Genomic DNA, 22,048 nt, shown 5'->3' with positions numbered 1-22,048 from the left:
AGAGAAAGGCAGAGGCAGACTTGAGGCGCGCCGCCCCCTTAAGCGCGAGGCCCTATGCGGCCATCTCGGTCGCCTCTGCCTAAGACCGGCCCTGCAGTTAAGTATCAGGAAGAAGAGCTCTTAAGAGACGATTGACATTGCTGTAAGTGGGATTATAACCCTTAAATACAATATTTCCTCAAATTATTACTTTAAAAGGAGTGAAGCCTGTGAAAACTGGGATTACTTTAATCAGTGAGATTTGAATTAGAGATTTAAGTATATGTATTGTTAAATAACTTCTGGTTTTTAAAAGAGAGAGAATGTAGTCAGGTGTATTATTTCTAACTAATATTGGACAATAAGTATGTTTTTCAATGAAATGATTTGACTATACACCGTAATGGCCTTGAAGAAGCCAACCAGATGATCAATGTGGAATAATGAATTAGACGAGTAATGTCTGGGGATAATCAGGTTAATACCACATTTTTTTTTCTGTTTACTGTTTAATTGATCCTCCTTATCTTGTTTCACTCTCCCTATTTAGTGGTCTAAGGAAGAGAATAGAATTACCTGACTGAAATAATTCCTACATATTACTTTCTCTGTATTTCCAGCAAGTTGTTTTATCGCTTGTAAAAATTTAAATGGTTATAAATAAAACATTTAAAAAAAATAACCCTTAAATACACTATGCAGTTCTTTCTGCCACTTTACTGGATCTTCCTCAATATCAGAAAAATCTTTGGCTATGGCTGTAATCTCAGAGACATTCCAAGGCACTGGGACTCTAACTTATCTTGTTCCCCAGGCAACAATTGTAATGGATAAGCTGTAACCCCCTCTGTCTCAGACTCTGAGACCTGGTTACTAGCACTAGCGTGTCTAGGTCTGGACTTGTAGCAAGACATGTAACTCAGGGTAAAACAAATTTTTATAATCTCTTTATAACTTATCATAAGTGTCAACACTTACAATTAGCCCATGTCATCAAATCTTTGAATAATCCCTTTACTATTGTTTCTTTAGTTTTTCTATATATTTCTTGCAACTCATTAAGAGACAGATTATTATACATTCCTGTTCCAGCCTCTGTAGATTTAGGCTCAGCCCACTCTATTAAATGTTGCTTCATGTTTTCCCTTGTCACACTGTCTTGTCCCCTGTTTCTGGAAAAAACGCATTTTTTTCTGTGCTGTCCCTGAATCAGATGTTTTGAATTTTGGAAATACATCAGGATTTCTACATGACAGAAAAAGATCTATTATATCTTCCTCTGTGTTATCCTTTGCATGATAATCAGGGGGCAGAGCAGTGGGAGAACGAACAAGGTACAAAGAAAGACATCTCTTTTCAAAGTAATCGGCTTTATTTTTAACTTCAGCCAATTTCCTTTCTATTTCACCTTTAACTTCATCAACCTTTTTCTCCATTGTATTTTCCAAACCTGATAGAGCATGTGCTTTATCACGTTTTAAACATTCCTAACATTCCTCTTGCTGTTTCAAATACCGGGTCCATTGATCTTGTGTTACCTTCTTATGTTCTAAAACATCTCTCTTAAATATACAAGTGTCTCAAATGTTAAGGATCCTTCTTGTGGGAAGCACAATGTGGGGTTGTTTCTAGTAAAACTATTCCACTTATCCAAATATTTACGTGATTCAATAATTAGTGCTCATGTAAGCTGCTGGCCCTGAAAGTAAGATTTCAGACATATATTTCTTATTTCCCATAATTAATATGCTGAGTGGAATCTCAAAAATATTGGGCAACTATTTCCCTCCTCTGGGGAAATTTTTTCTGACTCCAATCTTTGGAGTTCAGTTCTGGTTCACTTTCTCCACTTTGAGAACCAGTCAGAATGAGCCCCACTTGCTCAATTCTGTCAGTTCCTGATCCCAGGATCTGTAATCCTGCTCCCAACCAGATGTGTCTAGATCCACTAGGCTCCTAGAGTGTCCCCCACTGGGTGTCCTGTGCCAATTTTGAGGTTCCACTTCTATATACATTCCAAATCAAAAAGGGTTAATATGTCTCTATATAAATTTTGTTTCCCATAAATGTCCTTTAAGTCAAATACATGTATTCACTTCACCCACCAGATGGCAGTGCTGATCAATATTACAAATTCTCACAGACATTTGAGCACAGAATGGATGGGAAGATAGGAAAGCAATTTATATAGCACTTCTGAGCAACAATTATCTTTCAGATTTAACAACAGGGTGCTGGTACACACAAAAAGCTAACACACTGACACAGAGAACACATATCTCTGGAAAAAGGACATTCAAAACACCCTCTCTTGACTATAAGAATAGTTACGTTCTCCGGAGGGGACAAGATGGCGGCTGAGTGAGGTGTGTGTGAAGCAGCTCCCGTCTTATCTCTACGTGGATTGAAATAACTGTTTTCCTGATGCCTAAGAGAAGAGGCAGGCAACGCATTAGCCCTGCGGTGCCACCCCTGCCATCGTTAGGAACTCTGGACCGCTTCATAGTTTTGGGTGCCATGGCGGGACCACTTCCTTCGCTGCTGTTGAGTTCGGAGACGGGTCTCCCACACTCACGGCTTGAAGCTGAAATAACTTTGAGTCCCGAAGAGCGAAATCCTCTTCTGATGCCGGCGATAACCCCGGAAGCAGCCCAGGGAACACTGGCCGTTCGATCGTCGATGGGGTTTCTTGGCGCGGGCGCTGCAACGGGTATGGAGACGCTGACTATCCCCGCTTTGGAAGAAGCGGGAGAAACAGAGGAGAGTGTCTCTGGGGAAGAACAGATAACACAGGCAATACAGCCTTGGAAGAATCCTTCACTGGGCTTAACAAAGTCCTCGTTGCCTCAGAAACCTAAGGTAATAACTTTAGAATCCATCTGGGAAGCCCTAGTTTGTCTAGAAGCTTTCCTATCTATGAAACTCACATTTGTTAACCAACAAACTAATTCTTTATTGGAGAAAATTCCATTATTGGATCAAAAGATTGTAACATTGGCTCAATATACTGAAAACAACTCTAAGGCTATACAAAACGTTCAGCAGATTCAAATTAATTTGATCAAAGAGAATCTTTTACTTCAAACCAAGATAGAAATGCTGGAAAATTACCAACGTTCCAATACTCTTAGACTTATAAATTTTCCAAGGCAGTTTTCAATATCACCTTTAATTACATTAAAAAAAATATCTAACAGAGGTGTTGAAAATTCCTGAACAATCATACCCCCCGATATCAAAGATATTATATATAACACCTTTCCTCAAGAAAAATTCTGATCAAGGAGTAAGATTAGAGATCCCTGCAGGGACCTCAGATATAAACTTAACACAAATGATAGAAGATGATACGGTGGGATTGACAACAGCCACTTTTAAAGTTACATTCATTCTTCAACCTGACAGAGACTGGATACTCAAGCAATATTTTCTATATCGAGAACAGAGTTTCCTTGGTCACAAAGTAAGGATGTATCTGGATGTCTCTAGGGTTACACAGAAGAAGAGACAAGAATTTCTTAAACTTCGCCCGAAAGCAGAGCAATTGGGCGCACTATATTGGTTAAATTTTCCTTGCAAATGTGTCATAAAATTAAATTTAGTTAAATATATATTTTTTGATTCTAAGCAATTGAGTTCTTTTTTGGATTCCAAGTTAGCTGGCCTACCTGTGTTACCACCAGGACCTATAACAACTTCGACGTCTTAGAATTTAAAAGTCACTAATAACCCTTCTCTGCCACCTTTTCTTATTTACTAATGTATAATTATACTACAGCAAGAGGCCCTCACTGGATGCCCACCGGAAGGGTGGAAGGCCAGATTTTAGGACTCAGGCTGTAAAAATACCAGCTAGGTTTAAAAATCTATGACTGGCTGAGCAAGGACGTGCTTTACCTGTAAGTTAATATGTGTCCCCGCTTGGGATCCATCCACTGGAATAGTGGTGGGTCAATTTACATACCTTAAACAGCTTAAACTGCTAAAAGGCACTGACTGGGCCTCATTAGAATTTGGTGTGACATTCAAAAGCAGTGCAAAAGCCAAGATCAAGGAATTGATGGCTAAAATGCTAAGTCAGATTACAAGATGATATGAACCTGAGATATCTATATTTAGATATCTTCATAAAAAAAGTTGTTTTGTTCATGTTTGGATGTCCGTATCTAGGGAAATGTTGACAAAAAGGGAAATTGCACAACAGGTTGCAATACTAAAACGGAAGAGCACCTGGCCGGAGGTCATGACTCATAGATTAAGCAATATTAGAGAAAAAAATCCCTCTCCATAGACTTGTATAGTGACCAAATTGTATAAAAGCAGGGTGCATGCAAGCCCTCAGGAGAACTTTTCTCCAACGCCTCGGAAGCAGCAGAGCTCCAGTCAGCTGAATCCAGAATTTGTCTGATGAATGTACCTGATTAAAGTCTGATATGCAAATAAACTCTTCATTCTAAATGATGGTTTGTGGGCTTCACTTAATGATGAAAGGCTGTAAGTACAAATGCTTTTACTACATCAGGCTATCATTCGCTGCATTATATAACCTGTAGCCTAAATCCAGTTTGTCATAAGGCTGGTATCTATTCCTTGCCAGTGCTGAGAGGCGGACTAATGCCGGTATTTGAGACCTAACGTCTCTCTCAGTGGCAATTCCTTTTAAAACCTCATAACTCCTGGATTACCCCAGTACTAGTGTTATCTAGAGATGGAGTCAGATTGAGGTCACTCTAGCCTTCTTGGGGGGCTCGGGACCCCCCAATTCCCAACACTAATAATATTGTTTTCCTGATAAATTGATTTGTCCCCTATTTTGTGGACTAAAGATGAGCATAAGATCATGTGATAATTTTGATTCAATTATGTATGTTGTAACAAATTTTCCTGTATATTATTATGACTAATAGTCATCTTTTCTATTTCAAGAGTTCGTACTTGAAACGTATTGTAAATGTGATAAAAAAAAAAAAGAATAGTTACGGTCTCCACTGGGGTGTCTATATTGGTCAGGTTTTCGGTATTATAAACTAAATACTCAGTTTAAACTGGGGGTTTAACCTGAGTATTTAGTTTATAACAAAAGTTAGTCAATCGTGTGTTTCACAGTAGGGACCCAGCATTTAGATTGACAGAATACCAGAGAAGAGGGAAAACAAAACAGGGCTCTTACCTTAAATGGCTACAGGACCAATCTCATTGCAAAGCCTTCTCCCAGCAGGAAAGCTAATGATCATGACAGGGGTAAACCAAATTGTAGATTCAGGCTGCATAATCAACATCTCACAGCAGAGTGATCATTTGAAATTTCCTTTATTCAGAGAATTAAAAATTGCTATAAAGAAGAAAGCCCGTGAAACAGACCACTGACAATCAAGCCAGTTTTCCTCTCATGAGTTTGTCTTTCTGAAAGAACGTTTAAGATTATATAGAAATTAAAAAAGTTTACATTATAGGGTCAGCTAACAATTCAGTTCAACAGGTCAGAAAAATAATGAAAGAAGAAGAGGCTGACTATTAGCCAAAAACAGATGGGTTTCAGGAGAGAAAACATGTCTTAGGTAATGTTTTCTCAACCATTGATAAGAGAGAGAGAGAACAATTACTGTTTGTCTCATGTAACCCAGAGGAAATTTCTGCCATTTTTTAGACTAAAGATATTAACCTTAAGTTTTCCAAATCCACTGTACCATTAAGAGTCTACTAAATTTTACATTTGTGGGCTATGTGATGGTTATGTTTTCTGAGACATACTGTGAGTATACTGCTTGAACTGATGTGACTGTATACATGAAATATATTTTGTCACTAGTTTTGAGCATGCCCTGTATTTTTGCTGTATTTGTTCCTAGGTTTTTGCCTCTTCTAGTTAATTTTTCTGTTAGATTCAAAATCATATACTACATACGTAATATTTTGTTTGGGGGAACCTTTTTGCAATCATTTTGTTTACTTCCGAGGACAAGAGTCTATATCTGATGGAACTGACCCTTGTCTTTGAAAGCTCATATTTCATTAAAACTGTTCTATTCTTGATACTGTAGACAAACATGGCTACCCCTCTGGAAGTGCTGTTGGTAAATATACAACACCATTAGTGGAAGATAATGTTTGCCTGAAGCTAGCAAAACTAAAATATGTAAGGTACGAAAGGAGGGTTTATTGAGTATCTTGAATCTCTGGGTACAGACAGACATGCACTGATGAGAGACCTCACTGACTCCTCTTTTTCCTTGTCAGGACAGCCTGGAATACAAGGAGAAAATTTCTGCATGTCACCAGCGAGCAGCTGACAGCCTGGTGGAAGGGGCAATTCAGAATGGAGGCCTCTATGTGAAGCTTGGCCAGGGTCTGTGTTCATTCAACCATTTGTTACCCCTGGAGTATATCCAGACCCTGCGTATGCTGGAGGACAAGGCCCTGAATAGGCGATACAAGGAGGTTGGTGTTGAGTTAGATCAGGCAAGGGTTGGAAAGAAAAGAAGGGGTAGAGCAATTATATATAGATGGAAGCTTGTTCTGTGTAAATTTATAAAATCCATCTGTCCCAGGTTATGAAAGTATTGTGGCTAAGGCCCAAGGAATTAGTAAGTTAGGTTTTTGTATAATTTAGTACATTATCCATCAGTTGGGTTGGATATTGATTATGAAAAGTTATGTGAATTTTTTTTCATTGTCTTTTATTGAAATTTCTTTACAAAGTCAATAAGAAAATAACAGCAGAAACAGAGAAAAATGAAGACATGTAAAGACCATATGGCCTATCCAGTCTGCCCATCCATGCTATCTATTATTCTTTCTCCTCCCAAGCTTACTTGAATTCAGATACAGTCTTTGTCTCCACCACCTACACTGGTGCAGTCTCCAGGACTGTACACAGTACTCTAAATGAGGGCTCATTAGAGACCTAGACAGACACATCTTCACCTCCTTTTTCCTGCTGGCCATTCCTCTCCCTAAATACTCAAGCATCTTTCTAGCTTTCACCGTCATCTTTTGTACCTGTTTGGCCACCTTAAGATAATCACTTGTGTCCCGCTTACATTTTTTAGCTGCCAAACTCTGGACCATTCTTCAAGTTTTGCTACATTCCTCCTCATGTTATCCACACCACCAAAGGTGTCTAACCTATTGCAGATTTTTGTATCATCCACAAAGAGGCAAGCCATACTACACAGCAATATCACTTACAGAAATGTTAAAAAGAACTGGCCCAAGAACTGAACCTTGCAGCGCAGCACATCACTAGTAACATCCTTTTTCCTCAGAGTGAGCTCCATTTACTTTTACCCTCTTGTTGCCTTCCACTCAACCAGTTCCTAGTCCAGCCAGTTACTTTAGGGCCCATACCGAGGGCACTCAGTTTATTTACCAGTCTTCTATGTGAAACCATGTCAAAGGCTTTGCTAAAATCTATATATGCCATATCTAGTGTTCTCCCTTGATTTAAATCTGTGGTTACCCAGTCAAAAAAAAAATCACTTTACCTGACAAGACCTTCCTCTAGTGAAACTATGCTGCCTCTACAGTCCTGCAATCCACTAGCTCATTAATTTACTTACCACAAAAGTCAGACTTACCAGCTTGTAGTTCCCAACCTTTTCCTTCTGCTTTTGTGGAGCGGGACTACATATACCCTTCTCCGGTCCTCTTGAGACCACTCCTGACTCCAGAGAAGCATTGAAAAGGTCAGCCAGTGGAGCCACCAGAACTTTCCTAAGTTCCTTCAGTTCCCACAGATGTGTGTCATCTGGCCCCATCACTTTGTTCACCTTTTGTTTAGCTAACAACTCACAAACACAGTCCTCTGAAAATCATTCAGGGTGTATCATGCTTCTATTCCTATTTGTGTTTGTCTTCTGTGGTCCTTCTCCCAGCCCTTCAATTGGGAACACAGAACAGAAATATTTCCAAGTTTCCAAGTTTATTGATACTTGATATACTGCCTTAGGAAGAGTCCATCAAAGCAGGTAACAATCCAAAAAAAAAGAATTACTAATAGCAGGAAATGGAAAGGAACTACAATGGTGACAGGAAAGAAAGAAACAAAGACGAAACATGCACCAAGACTGAAAGCCTAATTGGTAGAAAAGGCAACAAGGTGAGTGAGGAGAGACACTGTTATGTGCCCTCATTTGAGCCAGCAGTCAACGATGTATGGAGAAAGTCAAAAGCTATAGCAAATTGATGGACCTTAAGATGGGTCTTGAAGGTGGACAGGGTAGGTTCCAATTGAAGAACTAGGGGAATAGTGCTCCAAGGAGGAGGACCCATAACGTTAATATTCAAGAACGTACAGAGGAAAGGCGACCAAACGAAGAGGAAGAACTTACAGCAGATGATCCTGCAAGGAGCGGAGTACCCTGGAGGGGGGGGGGGGGGGGGCAATAAGAAATCAGATGTTGAGATAAGTAAGGGGGTTGACCAGACTGAAGAATATTATAAACCAGGAGAAGTAATTTGTATGAAATTCAAGATGATGGGTAGCCGGTTCTCATTGTGAAAAAGTGGCATGACATGGTCAAATTATTTTGCATCAGTCAGGACGCAAATGTCCGCATTCTGGACCAGTTGCAAACACTGGATATGTTTCTTGTGAATACTTTGTAATAGCGCATTGCAGTAATCAAGTCCAGAAAGCACTAGTGCATGAATAAGAACACAAAGCGCTGAGGTGGTGAATAAATGGAGAACAGAGTAAAGCATTTTCAATTTGGAAAAACAAGTACGTATGATCTTGGAGATGTAAGGGCAAAAAGTTCAAGCATCATTTATAATGACACCTAAGAACTTAACTGACGTTACCAAAGAGAGAGAGTATCCTGCTAACATGATAGGGCTGATGGGCGGAGAAGGATTTAGACGAGCGAACAAAGTGCCTGTAAGTTTCCTATAATTAAGGGTAAGCTTAAGTATATAGAGCCAAGAGGCTATCTGATCTAACTTAGCATTGAGGGCTTGAATAGAAGAGATATTGGTAGGACCTACATATCATACAAACAGCAAGTAAATCTCTCTCAGATATAGATATTATTTTAAAGGAGGAAAGGACTTCAGATGCTCAGCGTTCATTGTGAAGAGAAGTGCCTTTTTTGTAACTTTGATAGAGTGTTGCTGAAATCCCAAAAAACTGACAAGGGTTAAATAAAAGATTTATGGAGGTTTTTGGCTTATGAGGAAGCTCGCTAGATAGTCACACAATGAAAATCAATCTTCAATTATGGATACCAGGCACCTAGGCATTCATATCAAGTAAATTATTTTTACAAATGAACGCTGAGCATCTGAAGTCCTTTCCTCCTTTTAAAATAATATCTGTACCTGAGAGAGATTTACTTGCTGTTTGTATCAGTTGAATTACGTCCAGTTGTGGTTAGGATCTACATATGCAAGAATTTGAATGTCATCTGCATAAGCATAGCTGTTTAGGCTAAGCGATTCAATGAAGAACAGTAGTGGTGAAGGGAATATATTAAATAGTAATGGAGCCAAAACTGAACCCTGTGGAACTCCATAAGGGGAGGCATAGGAAAAGAGGTGAAGCCTTTGCAGTGAACTTGGACTTAATCTGTTTTGTAGAAATGACTGTATCCAAGTTAAAGCATTACCTCGAATGCTTATGTCAGAGAAGCAATCTAGAAGAGTATGGTCCACAGTATCAAAAGCCATAGTAAGATCCAGAGAAGTTAAAATTACTGGTTCATTCCTATCATAATATTCAAGTATGAATGAGAGATGCCTCTGTACTTTGAAATTTCATAAACCTAGTCTGTTGAGGGTGTAAGACTGAGCGCTGTTCCAGGTGATGTTCAAGTTGAAGGCGAACAACCTTTTCAGCCAATTTAGATACAAAAGGAAGCTGTGCAATGGGACGGTATTTAGTGATTACTGTAGGGCCTAGTGCTTTAACTTTCTGTTTTGGCATAATAAAAACATGTTTCCAGAGCTGAGGTACAACACCTATAGTTAATGGTGTCATAACTAGTAAGTGAAGAAAGGGGAGCAGAGTAACCCCGAACAGTTTTATAAATATGGATGGCATTGGGTTGTAAGGAGCAGTGATAGAGTGAACAGTTTTAAGAATCTTTGTCAATTGTGAAGGAAGTGGAGATATGAAATATGAAAGAATTAGGGTAGGTGAGGTAGCTTCAGATGGAGGAGCAATGTTTGAGAGAGTTGACAGTGGAGAAGTAGGGAGAGAGGTTATTTACAGGCATTGAGGTGCTGAGGTTAAGAAGCAAAGTATACAAAAAAGTTTACTTTTTCGATTAACTGCAGCTTTATAGTGATAAAGGTCACTGTTAAGCTTGCCTTTCTGCCATCACCGTTCCAATTAATGAAGATGGCAGCGATATCGGAGAGCCATAGTAAACCATGGCTCTTTTTTCACAAAAGGACTTAGGGTAGACCGTGGTCTGGGATTGCAAAGGGGCTAACATATCATAGGTTGAATGTAATGCTCAATTCCAAGACACTGCTTGTTCTTCTAAGGGAGAGTTGTGAATGTTTGTTTATTAAAAATTTTGATATACCACCACTACTACAAAAGATTGCAGCGGTTTACAAAAATTTGAAATGTAGTAAAATATAAATAGAAAAGAACTCCATATACTATAGGACAGAACAGTCATACAAGAGAAACGCACAAACCAAACAAAATAGCTAACTGCATAGGCAACCAGTGGTCAGCAACCCACACCTTCGTACAGGGAGGTGAGAAACCAAATGCAAGAGGAAGAAAGTGAGATTTTAGTAGAATTTTAAAACGAGAGGACAGTTAATGCGTAATATTGGAGTAAGATCATTCCAAAGTTTGGATGCAAGAAAGTAAAAAGTAGTGTGACGTGTTGACTCGTAATATGCCTGTCTTGGCGAAGGAAGCGCCAAACGATTTGAGCCAAGTGAGTGAAGAGAGCAGGAAGGAGTGTAAGGAATAATAAGAGTGGAGAGATAGGCAGGAGAACCACAGTGAAGTGTCTTGTGAGTTAGAGAATTTTAAACCAAGATCTGTATTTAATTGGGAGCCAGTGAAGTGAAGATAAAAGGAGTGATAGAATCAGATTGCTGTGCTTTTAGAAAGAAAACGAGCTGCTGCATTCTGTAAGGTCTGAAGTCAATGTAAGTGGATATTTGAAAGACCAGCATAAACCCCATTAGCATATTGTAAAAGAGAGGTCACAAATGCATGCACAAAGTATGAAGATCAGAGAACTCAAGGAATTTAACTATGGAGCGAAGACTTCTAAGTGGAAAGAAACCACGGTTGAGAACAGAAGATGGTGATAGTTGAAGAGAGAATGTATTGGCAAAAAAGGAAGCAGTAAGTTGTTGTAGGGATAGTGTCAGACGAGCCTGAGATGAGGTAGAAGAAAGTGAATCATCTGAACTCAGATGAAAATTGGGAAAGGAGTGGTCATACCAGGGAATAGGTAGTGAAATAGAGGGCAGAACAGTAACTGGACAAGTGGAGGAAGTTAAGGAGACGGTCAAGAAGATGACCACCTTGATGGGTTGCAGAGGGAACATGTTGGACCAGGGAGAGATCTACTAAGTCAAGAAAGTCATTGCTAAGAGGAGCATTAGAATCATGTAGGTGTAAATTGAAGTCACCAAGAATAATGACCTGAGGAAATTGGAGAATATATTGAGAGAGAAAGGTCTTCAGATTCTGGAAGCTAGGGGCAGAAATTTTCAGAGGAATGTAGTCAAGAAGGAAGTGAAGTGGTATGTTAACATGGACAGAGCCTGAAATGGGCCCAGTAGTGGTGGAAATGAGCTTGAATATGAAGAAAGTTTTTAGATGAATATGTGAGAGTGAGGCCGCCACCCTTCCTCCCTTGTCAATTAGTATAGAGGTAAGAGTAGCCAGGGGGAAGAGATTGAGATAAACAGACAAAAGATGTCACTAGCAGAAAGCTAGGTCTCTATTAGACAGAGATGATCTAAAATCTGGTGAAGGATCAAATGCAAAAATATATGCTTACCTTCTAAGGACCTAATTGTAATGAGAGTTCTTTAGGCTGGTCAGGCATTCAAGTGGGTGCCCGAGGGATTTGGAACCAATTGTCGAGTCCGATGACTGGGGCGGGATAGCGGCAGGGGTTAGCTTGAACTCCAGAGGACCGCTGGGAGCATTGTAGAGAGGACTAGCAGAGCCAGTAGCAAGTGAAAGCAAGTAATAAAAAAAGTATGAACAAATTAGCTGGACCTGTAATAGTGCGCTCACTGTTTCACTCACGAAGGTGTGCACAAAGAAGCATGTCCTGCTCCTTGTGCACATGCCACAGTAGCAGCTTGCTTTTGAAATGAAGAGTACTAGCGTCACTTCTGTGGGGGATAATGGGCAGGGTCAGATTGCAACGTTCCTTATCAGCTTCTACATATTCCTCCCCTTCATCTTTGAATCTCACAATGCCACTTTTGCACTTCTTCCTATCATTGTGATATCTAAAAAATATCTTGTCCTTTAGTACCTCTCCACTCATCTCTCCCTACACTCTTCCCTGGGAACTCTGTTCATCAGGTAACCCTTCTCTTCCACTAACAACTCCAGACTCATTTCCTTTTTTCTTGTTTCTTTATGCCTGGAATAGACTTCCTGAGTTAGTACTTCAAACTCTGTCTCTGGCCATATTCAAGTCTAGGCTAAAAGCCTAACTCCTTTTCACGTGTTCAGTATCCATGTCTGTTTTATCATTCCCTCCATAAGTAATTCCCTAATCCCTTGTTTGTCTGTCTTGATTAAATTGTAAGCTCTGTCATGCAAGGACTGTCTCTTTAATGTTTAGTATACAGCACTGTGTATGTCTAGTAGCTCTATAGAAATAGTGGTCGTAGTTGTTCTGTCCTTTGACAGCCTTGCCTGGTTGGGATAGGTTCCTGAAATGTGTTAATGTTTTACTGTAGGTCACTGTAATGTTAGATAAACAAGGCATTATGTGAAATGTAGTTCACAGGTAGTGCAGACACATTTGCTTAAAAACTGTTATTATTGGTGTGCTGTTGTGTAGACCTTTTTTGCTGAGCCTAACTTGGCTCTGTTCTCATTGGTCTTCTTGGCATCTTGTTCTTTGGGCTCGAGGGAGCCCCCCTCTCCTGTCCAGGTTTCTCTCTCTGTCTTACTGGGTAGCTGTCTCCATCTTATTTCTGTCAGCATTTGTCCTCATAGACTCCCTGGAGAGAACTTTACCTCATACATATCTTGCCAATGAGATATTGCACTTTCAATCTCCCATCTATGAGCTGCTCTGCCTGTGAAACTGCTTTTCTAACTCAGCAGTAGAACTTCCCTTTTTCTCAGGTCTCTGATTCCATCCATTGAGGCAGCTTTCAGAATATGAAGGCTCTGTGCTAAGAGGCACCTCTTCTGATTTGTAAGTAAACTGTTTGTTATTCAATAAAGGACATTTCAGAAATATAAAGGGACTTCATGGTGTATTGATGTGCTGAGGTTATACATCAAGATACTAGGATCTTACAGTAACAGATCTTGGGAGGCTTGAACAGTAGTACCCAGGTAACACTGTGCCTCATTGGTTGTCCTCCTTCCATGGGGTCTTAATTTAGTGCTATATAACTCTCCCATCTTATTTTGTAGGCTTCTAGCACTTATATACATGGATTCCAGAGTTTGTTTTGTTTTGTTTGTATCTGCAAGCTGCTTAGTAATTGACAGGAGTAATCTGCAGTCTTTGCTCTACTCTTCCTTTAAAGGCTCTTGACTTACTTTTACCTTTGTTGCAACTTCCCTATTGGGATGCCCAAATGTCCTTGTTCTGATAGTATCCTTCATAAGAACATAAGGATATAAATTGCCCTGCTGGGGTAGATCAAGTGTCCATCTAGCCCAGTTGCCAGTCCAGGTTACAAGTTCCTGGCAGAGTCCGAAAAAGTTACAAGATTCCATGCTGCTTAATCCCAAGGATAAAACAGTGATTTTCCCGGTCTATAAGTTAATAATGGTTTATGAACTTTTCATTCAGGAATTTGTCGGTCATTTTTATAAACCCAGCTACATTAACTGCTTTTACTACTTGCTCCAGTTTTTGATTGATTATTCCACAGAAAAAGTCAGCTTTCTAGACACCACAGTCGCTGTCAACAATGCCTATATAAAAGCATCTGTATAAAAGAAACCGACTGACAAATGCAGGTCCTTCCACAATTCTAACGTGGAGGGGAATAATCGAATGGCGTCGGCGAAATAGATCGCCGGCGCAACAGCTGGCTGTAACCGTATTATCGCAAAAGATGGCCGGCCATCTTTTCTTTCGATAATATGGTTTGGCCCGGCCAAATGCCAGTGTTCGCTGGGTTTGAGATGGCCGGTTTTGTTTTTCAGCAATAATGGGAAAAAAATGCCGGCGATCTCAAACCCGGCGAAATCCAAGGCATTTGGTCGTGGGAGGAGCCAGCATTTGTAGTGCACTGGTCCCCCTGACATGCCAGGACACCAACCGGGCACCCTAGGGGGCACTTCTAAAAATTAAAAAAAATATATACAAATAGCTCCCAGGTGCATAGCTCCCTTCCTTACCTTGGGTGCTGAGCCCCCCAAATCCCCCCCAAAACCCACTCCCCACAACTGTACACCACTACCATAGTCCTTATGGGTGAAGGGGGGCACCTACATGTGGGTACAGTGGGTTTTGGGGGGGTTTGGAGGGCTCAACACTTAGCACCACAAGTGTAACAGGTAGGGGGGGGGATGGGCCTGGGTCTGCCTGCCTGAAGTCCACTGCAACCAACAAAAACTGTTCCAGGGACCTGCATACTGCTGTCAGGGAGCTGGGTATGACATTTGAGCCTGGCATACAGGCTGGCAAAAAATGTTTTTATTTTTATTTTTTTAGTGTGGGAGGGGGTTGGTGACCACTGGGGGAGTATGGGGAGGTCATCCCCCATTCCCTCCGGTGATCATCTGGTCAGTTGGGCACCTTTTCGAGGCTTGGTCGTGAAAGTATAAGGACCAAGTAAACCCGGCGAAATACTGATTAACGCCGCTTTTTTTTTTCCATTATCTGCGAAAGCCGGCCATCTGGTAGCCACGCCCATGCCTGCCCATGTCCCCCGTTTGCTACGCCGCCGGCTCGGCGACAGGAAAGCATCGATGGTGTCAAAAAAGCAGCTTTCGACTATACCGATTTCGCCGCTTTTGAGAGATCGCCGGCCATCTCCCGATTTGTTGGAAGATGCCCGGCGATCACTTTCGAAAATAAGCCTGATAATAACACAGTAGATGACGGCAGAAAAAGATCTGCACGGTCCATCCAGTCTGCCCAACAAGATAAACTCATATGTGCTACTTTTTGTGTATGCCTTACCTTGATTTGTATCTGCCATTTTCAGGGCACAGACCGTAGAAGTCTGCCCAGCACTAGCCCCGCCTCCAACCACCGGCTCTGCCACCCAATCTCGGCTAAGCTTCTGAGGATCCATTTCTTCTGAACAGGATTCCTTTATGTTTATCCCACGCATGTTTGAATTCCGTTACCGTTTTCATCTCCACCACCTCCCGCGGGAGGACATTCCAAGTATCCACCACTCTCTCCGTGAAAAAATACTTCCTGACATTTTTCTTGAGTCTGTCCCCCCTTCAATCTCATTTCATGTCCTCTAGTTCTACCGCCTTCCCATCTCCGGAAAAGGTTCATTTGCGGATTAATACCTTTCAAATATTTGAACGTCTGTTTCATATCACCCCTGTTTCTCCTTTCCTCCAGGGTATACATGTTCAGGTCCGCAAGTCTCTCCTCACGTCTTGTAACGCAAATACCATACCATTCTCATAGCTTTTCTTTGCACCGCTTCAATTCTTTTTACATCCTTAGCAAGATACGGCCTCCAAAACTGAACACAATACTCCAGGTGGGGCCTCACCAACGACTTATACAGGGGCATTAAAACCTCTTTTCTTCTGCTGGTCACACCTCTCTCTATACAGCCTAGCAACCTTCTAGCTATGGCCTTCTAGCGACGGCCTTCAGATCCTCAGATACTATCACCCCAAGATCCCTCTCCCCGTCCGTACATATCAGACTCTCACCACCTAACACATACGTCTCCTGTGGATTTCTACTCCCTAAGTGCATCACTTTGCATTTCTTCGCATTGAATTTCAATTGCCAAACCTTAGACAATTCTTCTAGCTTCTGCAGATCCTTTTTCATGTTTCCCCTCCCTCCCTGGTGTCCACTCTGTTACAAATTTTAGTATCATTTGCAAAAAGGCAAACTTTACCTTCTAGCCCTTTGGCAATGTCACTCACAAATATATTGAACAGAATCAGCCTCAGCACTGATCCCTGAGGCACTCCACTACTCACCTTTCCCTCATCCAGGATCAGCAGAGGAATCTGTAGCGGCACAGAGAGGACTGCGGTCCCGCGCGTCTTAACTCTGCTTTGCGACTTCACTTTGTGTTAGCACAGATCCAGCAGAGGTGGAAACAGGAGGAAGGGAAACAAGATGCTGTAAGGGAGTCTTTTACTAATCCACAATATCGTTTTTAGCGCATGCTAAATGCTAGAGACGTCCATAGGAATATATGGGTGTCTCTAATGTTTAGCGCACACTTATTTTTAACGCATGCCAAAAACGCTACCACGGCTCAGTAGAAGATCCTATTAGTAAGCATGAATATACCTAAATATTGTTGGATCTATCAGAATATATTGCTCAACTCAGGAAGGCTCCATGGCAACTGGACAAACTGTAAATCTTCATTGATCCAGTTTGTACCATAATAATTTTAAGCATTGTACTTACCTTTATTTTGCTTTGATTTTCTTCTGTTTTTCAATTAATATAAATCTAAGCAGGAGACCTTAACACCAACATGAATTCATATTTCGCCATTTGGCTGTTTCAACATTGGTCTCCATAAGGTTTGCTCCCATGGTAGAATTCAATATGCTGCGGGAGTGAACCTTATGGAGACCGACCTTGAATTTGCTACATAGCGAAACATGAATTCATGTCTGTGTTAAGGTGTTGAGTTGGACAATACATTGTGACAGATACAATAATATTTGGATATATTTATACTTACTAAGGGGTATGTTTACTAAGGTGCGTTAGCGTTTTTAACGCGCCTGTAAATTTGAGGCGCATTAAACGCTTACGCGCCTATGCATTTCTATGGGCGCCTTAGCGTTTAACATGCGTACACCTTTTACGTGTGTTAAAAACGCTAACGCACCCATAGCGCCGCTTAATAAACCTAGCCCTAAGTAATTGTTTTGACATTGGTGATGGGCAAAATGGTAGAGACTACTATAAAGAACAAAATTAGAGCATATTCATAAGCATGGATTAAGAGACAAAGCCAACATGGATTTAGTGAAGGGAAATCTTGCCTTACCAGTCTATTACATTTCTTTGAAGGGGTGAATAAACGTAATTGATTCATGGGCCACTGCTAATTTTTTTAAAGCTGAATAAACAAAAGACCAGCATTATTTGGTTCAGGGATTATAATATATTATCCCCCAAATTTCTAAGGTTATTTACAGGTGAAACCTTACATATTTCTAATGGTTCAAAGATTTTGGGGTTTATACTAGACTGTAAACTATTCTTTGAGGAGCAAATCGCAGCATTGGTAAAAAAAAGTTTAATTTCCGACTATGTCAATTAAGAGCAATTAGATCTAGTTTAAGTGTGAAATGTTTTCACAGCATTGCTCAGTCAGTCCTCTTACCATACTTAGACTATGGTGATTCACTGTATGGAGGACTGACAATGAAATTGCTGTGAAGATTGCAGCTGCTTCAAAATACTACTATGAGATTGATTTATCGAGTCAGCAGATTTGAGAGTGTAACCCCTCTTCTTGAGAAATTGCATTAGCTTCCAATTTATCTCCGTATCAAGTTTAAAATAGCTTGCATGATTTTTAAAAGTTTGTCAGGGCAAAATTCTGTTCATCTTGCTAAATATTTAATTTTAATGTTTACTGTTTAATGTTGTCGATCAGTTTGTTGTAATTCTGTTGTTTCCAAGCTTTAAGGGGGTTAAAATTAAGGGTACTTGACTAATTTTTTCCAATAAGAGTACAAATTTGGAATAATATTTAGTATCAAGTTTGGTCTGTTCAATATTATTTATTGTTTAGAAAATAACTGAAAGCTCTTCTCTGATACTCATCTTGTTTGATATTATATAATGTTGATTTGTAATTCCATCTAAATGAGAAGTTTCTTATCTTGTAAACCGCGATGAATCCTGTTGGAGATATGGCGGAATATAAGTTATGAATAGAATAAAGGTGAACCGGTTGATATTGTGTATCATCTGGATTTTCAAAAGGCATTTGACAAAGTACCTCGTGAAAGACTCCAGAAGAAATTGGAGTCATGGGATAGGAAGTAGTGTTCTTTTTTTTATTTTATATTTATTGATTTTAAATTCTTTTAACAAGAGTACACTTGTCAACTGAAATACAGCAAGGTAATATTAAGATATAAGAAAAGTAAAAGGAAGATGAGTGCAAAAGAAAAAAATCAAAGAATATTAGTTCACTTTTAAATCACAATTATTTCGCTTTCTTAGACCACACACTAAGTGAGGGCGTTAATGAATTAGAGAAGATTACAAAGAAAAATAATTATAACTTAATTAAGGCTACGTGCATTATCCTCCAACACAATTTAAACAGACGTTATTTTAGTTGTTTTAAATCTAGAAAGGATTTCAGTTGATCAGGAGAAAAGAAAACATATTTCATCTGACCCAACCGAACAATGCATTTACAAGGGTAGGCGACAAAAAAGGATCCCCCCAATTCCACCTTCCTCGGTTTCATAGGTTCAAAAATAAAGGAAACTAAGAGTGTAGCCCTCTGTTATATTTTCCAAAGACTGTTCCAGTATGGCAGATATATTATTCACATCACATTTTCTGCGCCCCTTATTTCTCCTTCTTCCCCCCTGGAGCTACTAGGTAAATAGAAAATCTTATTTATTGGAGGTATAGCTTTCTGTTAAGTATCTTCTGAATAGTTCCAGTGGACTAGTCCCAGGGAGCTTGGGAAAATTCAGAAGGTGCAGATTCAAACATCTGTTGAAATTCTCTAGCTGATCAATTTTTCTACGAATATCCAGATTATCCTTAGCTACAGTAGCTTTAAATTCTTGAAACTGTTCATCATCTTTTTGCAGCTGTGTAATTCCTCTTTAACTCAGTCCACTGTATTTTTTAAATCTTCAAATGTAGTATAAAGAGCATTTACTTCACCTTAAGATTTCTGCAGGGTTGAGTCCATTTTGATTAACATCAGCCAAATCCTTTCTAGATTAGCCTCCGGAATTTTCTCTGAATCTCCAAGCGTTTCTTGGGCCTCAGATCTCAGCGACTTCTGTAGCAATGCTAGTCCCCCGCTGGGTTCCACCTCTGTCACACTTCCGGTGGAGTTCCGTGTTCCCTCTAGCGAAGCTGCTAACGCAGGGCACGGAGGAATCTGTGACATCAAAGGAGGGGAGAGGGATGTCTCATCTCTTAAGGGCTCCGCTTTTCCAGATTCCCTTACTATGGGATCCGCTCCCCTCAATACCTGGGAGGTCCCGGCAAAGAAGTGCTGCAAAACTCGGCTGGATTGGGGACGAGGTTGAGGAAGGCGGGGGCACTAACCTCACTGTCCCTTTCCGTTTGGTATGAGGCATAATTTTAAGAGGTAAAAGATTAGTAGTGTTCTATTGTGGATTAAAAACTGGTTAAAAGATAGAAAACAGAGAGTAGGGTTAAATTGTCAGTATTCTTAATGGAGAAGGGTAGATTGTGGGGTTCCCCAGGGGTCTGTGCTGGGACCGCTGCTTTTTAACAAGGTAGTGTGATGATCTATAAATGATCTAGAGATGGGAGTAAATGGTGAGGTAATTAAATTTGCTGACGACACAAGAAGTTATTCAAAGTTGTTAAATTGCAAGAGGATTATGAAAAATTACCAGAGGATCTTACAAGACTTGGAGACTGGGCATCCAAATGGCAGATGATGATTAATGTGAGCAAGTGCAAAGTGATGCATGTGGGAAAAAAGAACCCGAACCATAGCTATGTGATGCAAGGTTCCACACTAGAAGTTACAGACCAGGAAAGGGATCTAGGTGTTATCGTTGATGGTACATTGAAACTCTCTGGGCAGTGTGCGGCGGCAGCTAAGAAAGCAAATAGAATGTTAGGTATTATTAGGAAAGAAATGAAAAACAAAAATGAGGACATTATAATGCCTTTGTATCGCTCCATGAATACTGTGTGCAATTCTGGTCACCACATCTCAAAAAAGATATATAGTGGAATTAGAAAAGGTACAGAGAAGGGCGGACGGAAGTGATAAAGGGCTCCGATGACTTCCCTATGAGGAAGGCTAAAGCGGCTAGGGCTCTACAGCTTGGAGAAAATCGGCTGAGGGGAGGATATGATAGAGATCTATAAAATAATGAATGGAGTGGAATGGGTAGAGGGTGAATCACTTTTACTCTTTCCAAAAATACTAGGATTAGGGAGCACACAATGATTCTACAAAGTAGTAAAATTAAAATAAATCAGAGAAATTATTTCTTCAGTCAGCATAAAATTAAACTCTGGAACTAGGCCCTGCTGTTCATTCTAGAGTCTATCTGTTAATGCTACGGCAGAAAATTCAAGTTTTAAATTATGGGGGATAGGGTATGGACTAGCTAATAAAGTTTGCTGCTTTTTTTTAAAATTCTAACTATGTTTATAAATATCCTACAATTCCTCTTTTAAACCCAATCTTTAAATTACCAAGTACAGAGCAAAATAATGTCACTTACCAGAGAATGTCCTCTCTCTCAGAACTTCTCAGAAAGAAAGTTAAGTGGGGACCTTTCCTTTCTATGTAGTTTGTATTGTAAGGGAGACTGCTTCAAATAAACCCTTTGAAGCTAGCCCAGTAATCAGATTGCATGATTTATAGGAGTCTCTTGAAGGAGGCCACATTAGGACAATCTTTAAAAACCAAAATTATTGTTTTTCTAAAATTAGAGAGTCAACCTTTAGATTATAATACGGCATATTTCCCAAAATGAAACAAAAATTACCTATGATGTGTTTTTATCTACCCCTCTCTAGACCCCCGCAGGACCCTTGCCCACGGAGGTGTACAGAGGGCTTGTTCTTCTAAAATCTTGTTAATCACTCCCTCCCTGAATTCCAGTGACACCCCATTCCATGGTGTTATGTCTCGGGGTTCTAAGGAGCGCCTCCGGTCATGGAGGCGTAGGGGGGGTGACAGAAGGCGCAGTTCAAATCTAATTCCCATGACCACAGCTTTCTGTCTATCTGGATCTAAGTGAATCTTGGCCATTTATGTTCCCACATGAAATCTATGTGAGTGAGAAAGAATCTTACTTGTGTGTGTAGTATTCTGTGAAACAGGTGGAGGAGAGAGAATAGATTGAAACAGGGACTGAAGCAGTTTAGTGAAAGAAATAGTCTTTTATTCTCACCCAAATCAGGACTTCAATTTGGTACAAACATCAGACAGATCCTGGGTTCAACCGGCCAGAGCTTCGCCTTCAGAGATTTCGGTGGGGAAAGAATCCGATTTTAGCTCAGCTCTGCATTTCTTATATAGTATTTCTTCCCCATACAAGTCAATTGGAGAGAGACTTTTTTTCTAATCTTTCTTCATACTTAACCGCAGGTCAGGTGCCCACCTGCCCCTCCTCTCAAAGATTTCTTCATAGTGCCAATTTCAACACTTTTAAAACCTCTTTCCTAATACTGAGAGAGATCTATGTCTTTCTATCTTGTGATACTGGGAGCCATTTTATAAAGACAGACTCCATTTTAAGAACCAAGCTTTTTACCATTTTGTCATTAATTTCTACATCTTAAGTGTTACACTCAATTTGAAAGTTGTACCAGGTTTCAATAAGACTCACCAAGCAGTCCTGCTCTTGCAGGCTCTCAGCTATAAAGCCATTAGCTGGTTATCAGGCCTAGTCAGTGCTTTTCAGCTGTTTAAGCTATGTAACTTGGCCCACCACTATTCCAGTGGATAGGTCCCAAGCTGGGACACATATTAACAGATGCTTAAAAGATATCCTGGC

At 40.2% G+C, this 22,048-nt stretch overlaps 1 protein-coding gene across 1 annotated transcript in view; it reads left to right on the top strand.

Annotated features, from left to right (window-relative positions):
* The window catches only part of ADCK5 (aarF domain containing kinase 5), a 186,032-nt gene that overhangs the window by 70,010 nt on the left and 93,974 nt on the right, over window positions 1–22,048 (top strand). The window contains exon 5 of the mRNA XM_030220653.1: window positions 6,217–6,417. Coding sequence (XP_030076513.1) covers window positions 6,217–6,417 — 201 coding nt within the window. The remainder of the gene's footprint in view (window positions 1–6,216; window positions 6,418–22,048) is intronic.

This window comes from Microcaecilia unicolor, chromosome 1 (assembly GCF_901765095.1).
Source record: "Microcaecilia unicolor chromosome 1, aMicUni1.1, whole genome shotgun sequence".
NCBI lineage: Eukaryota > Metazoa > Chordata > Amphibia > Gymnophiona > Siphonopidae > Microcaecilia > Microcaecilia unicolor.
This window is presented reverse-complemented; position numbering and strand designations above follow the sequence as displayed.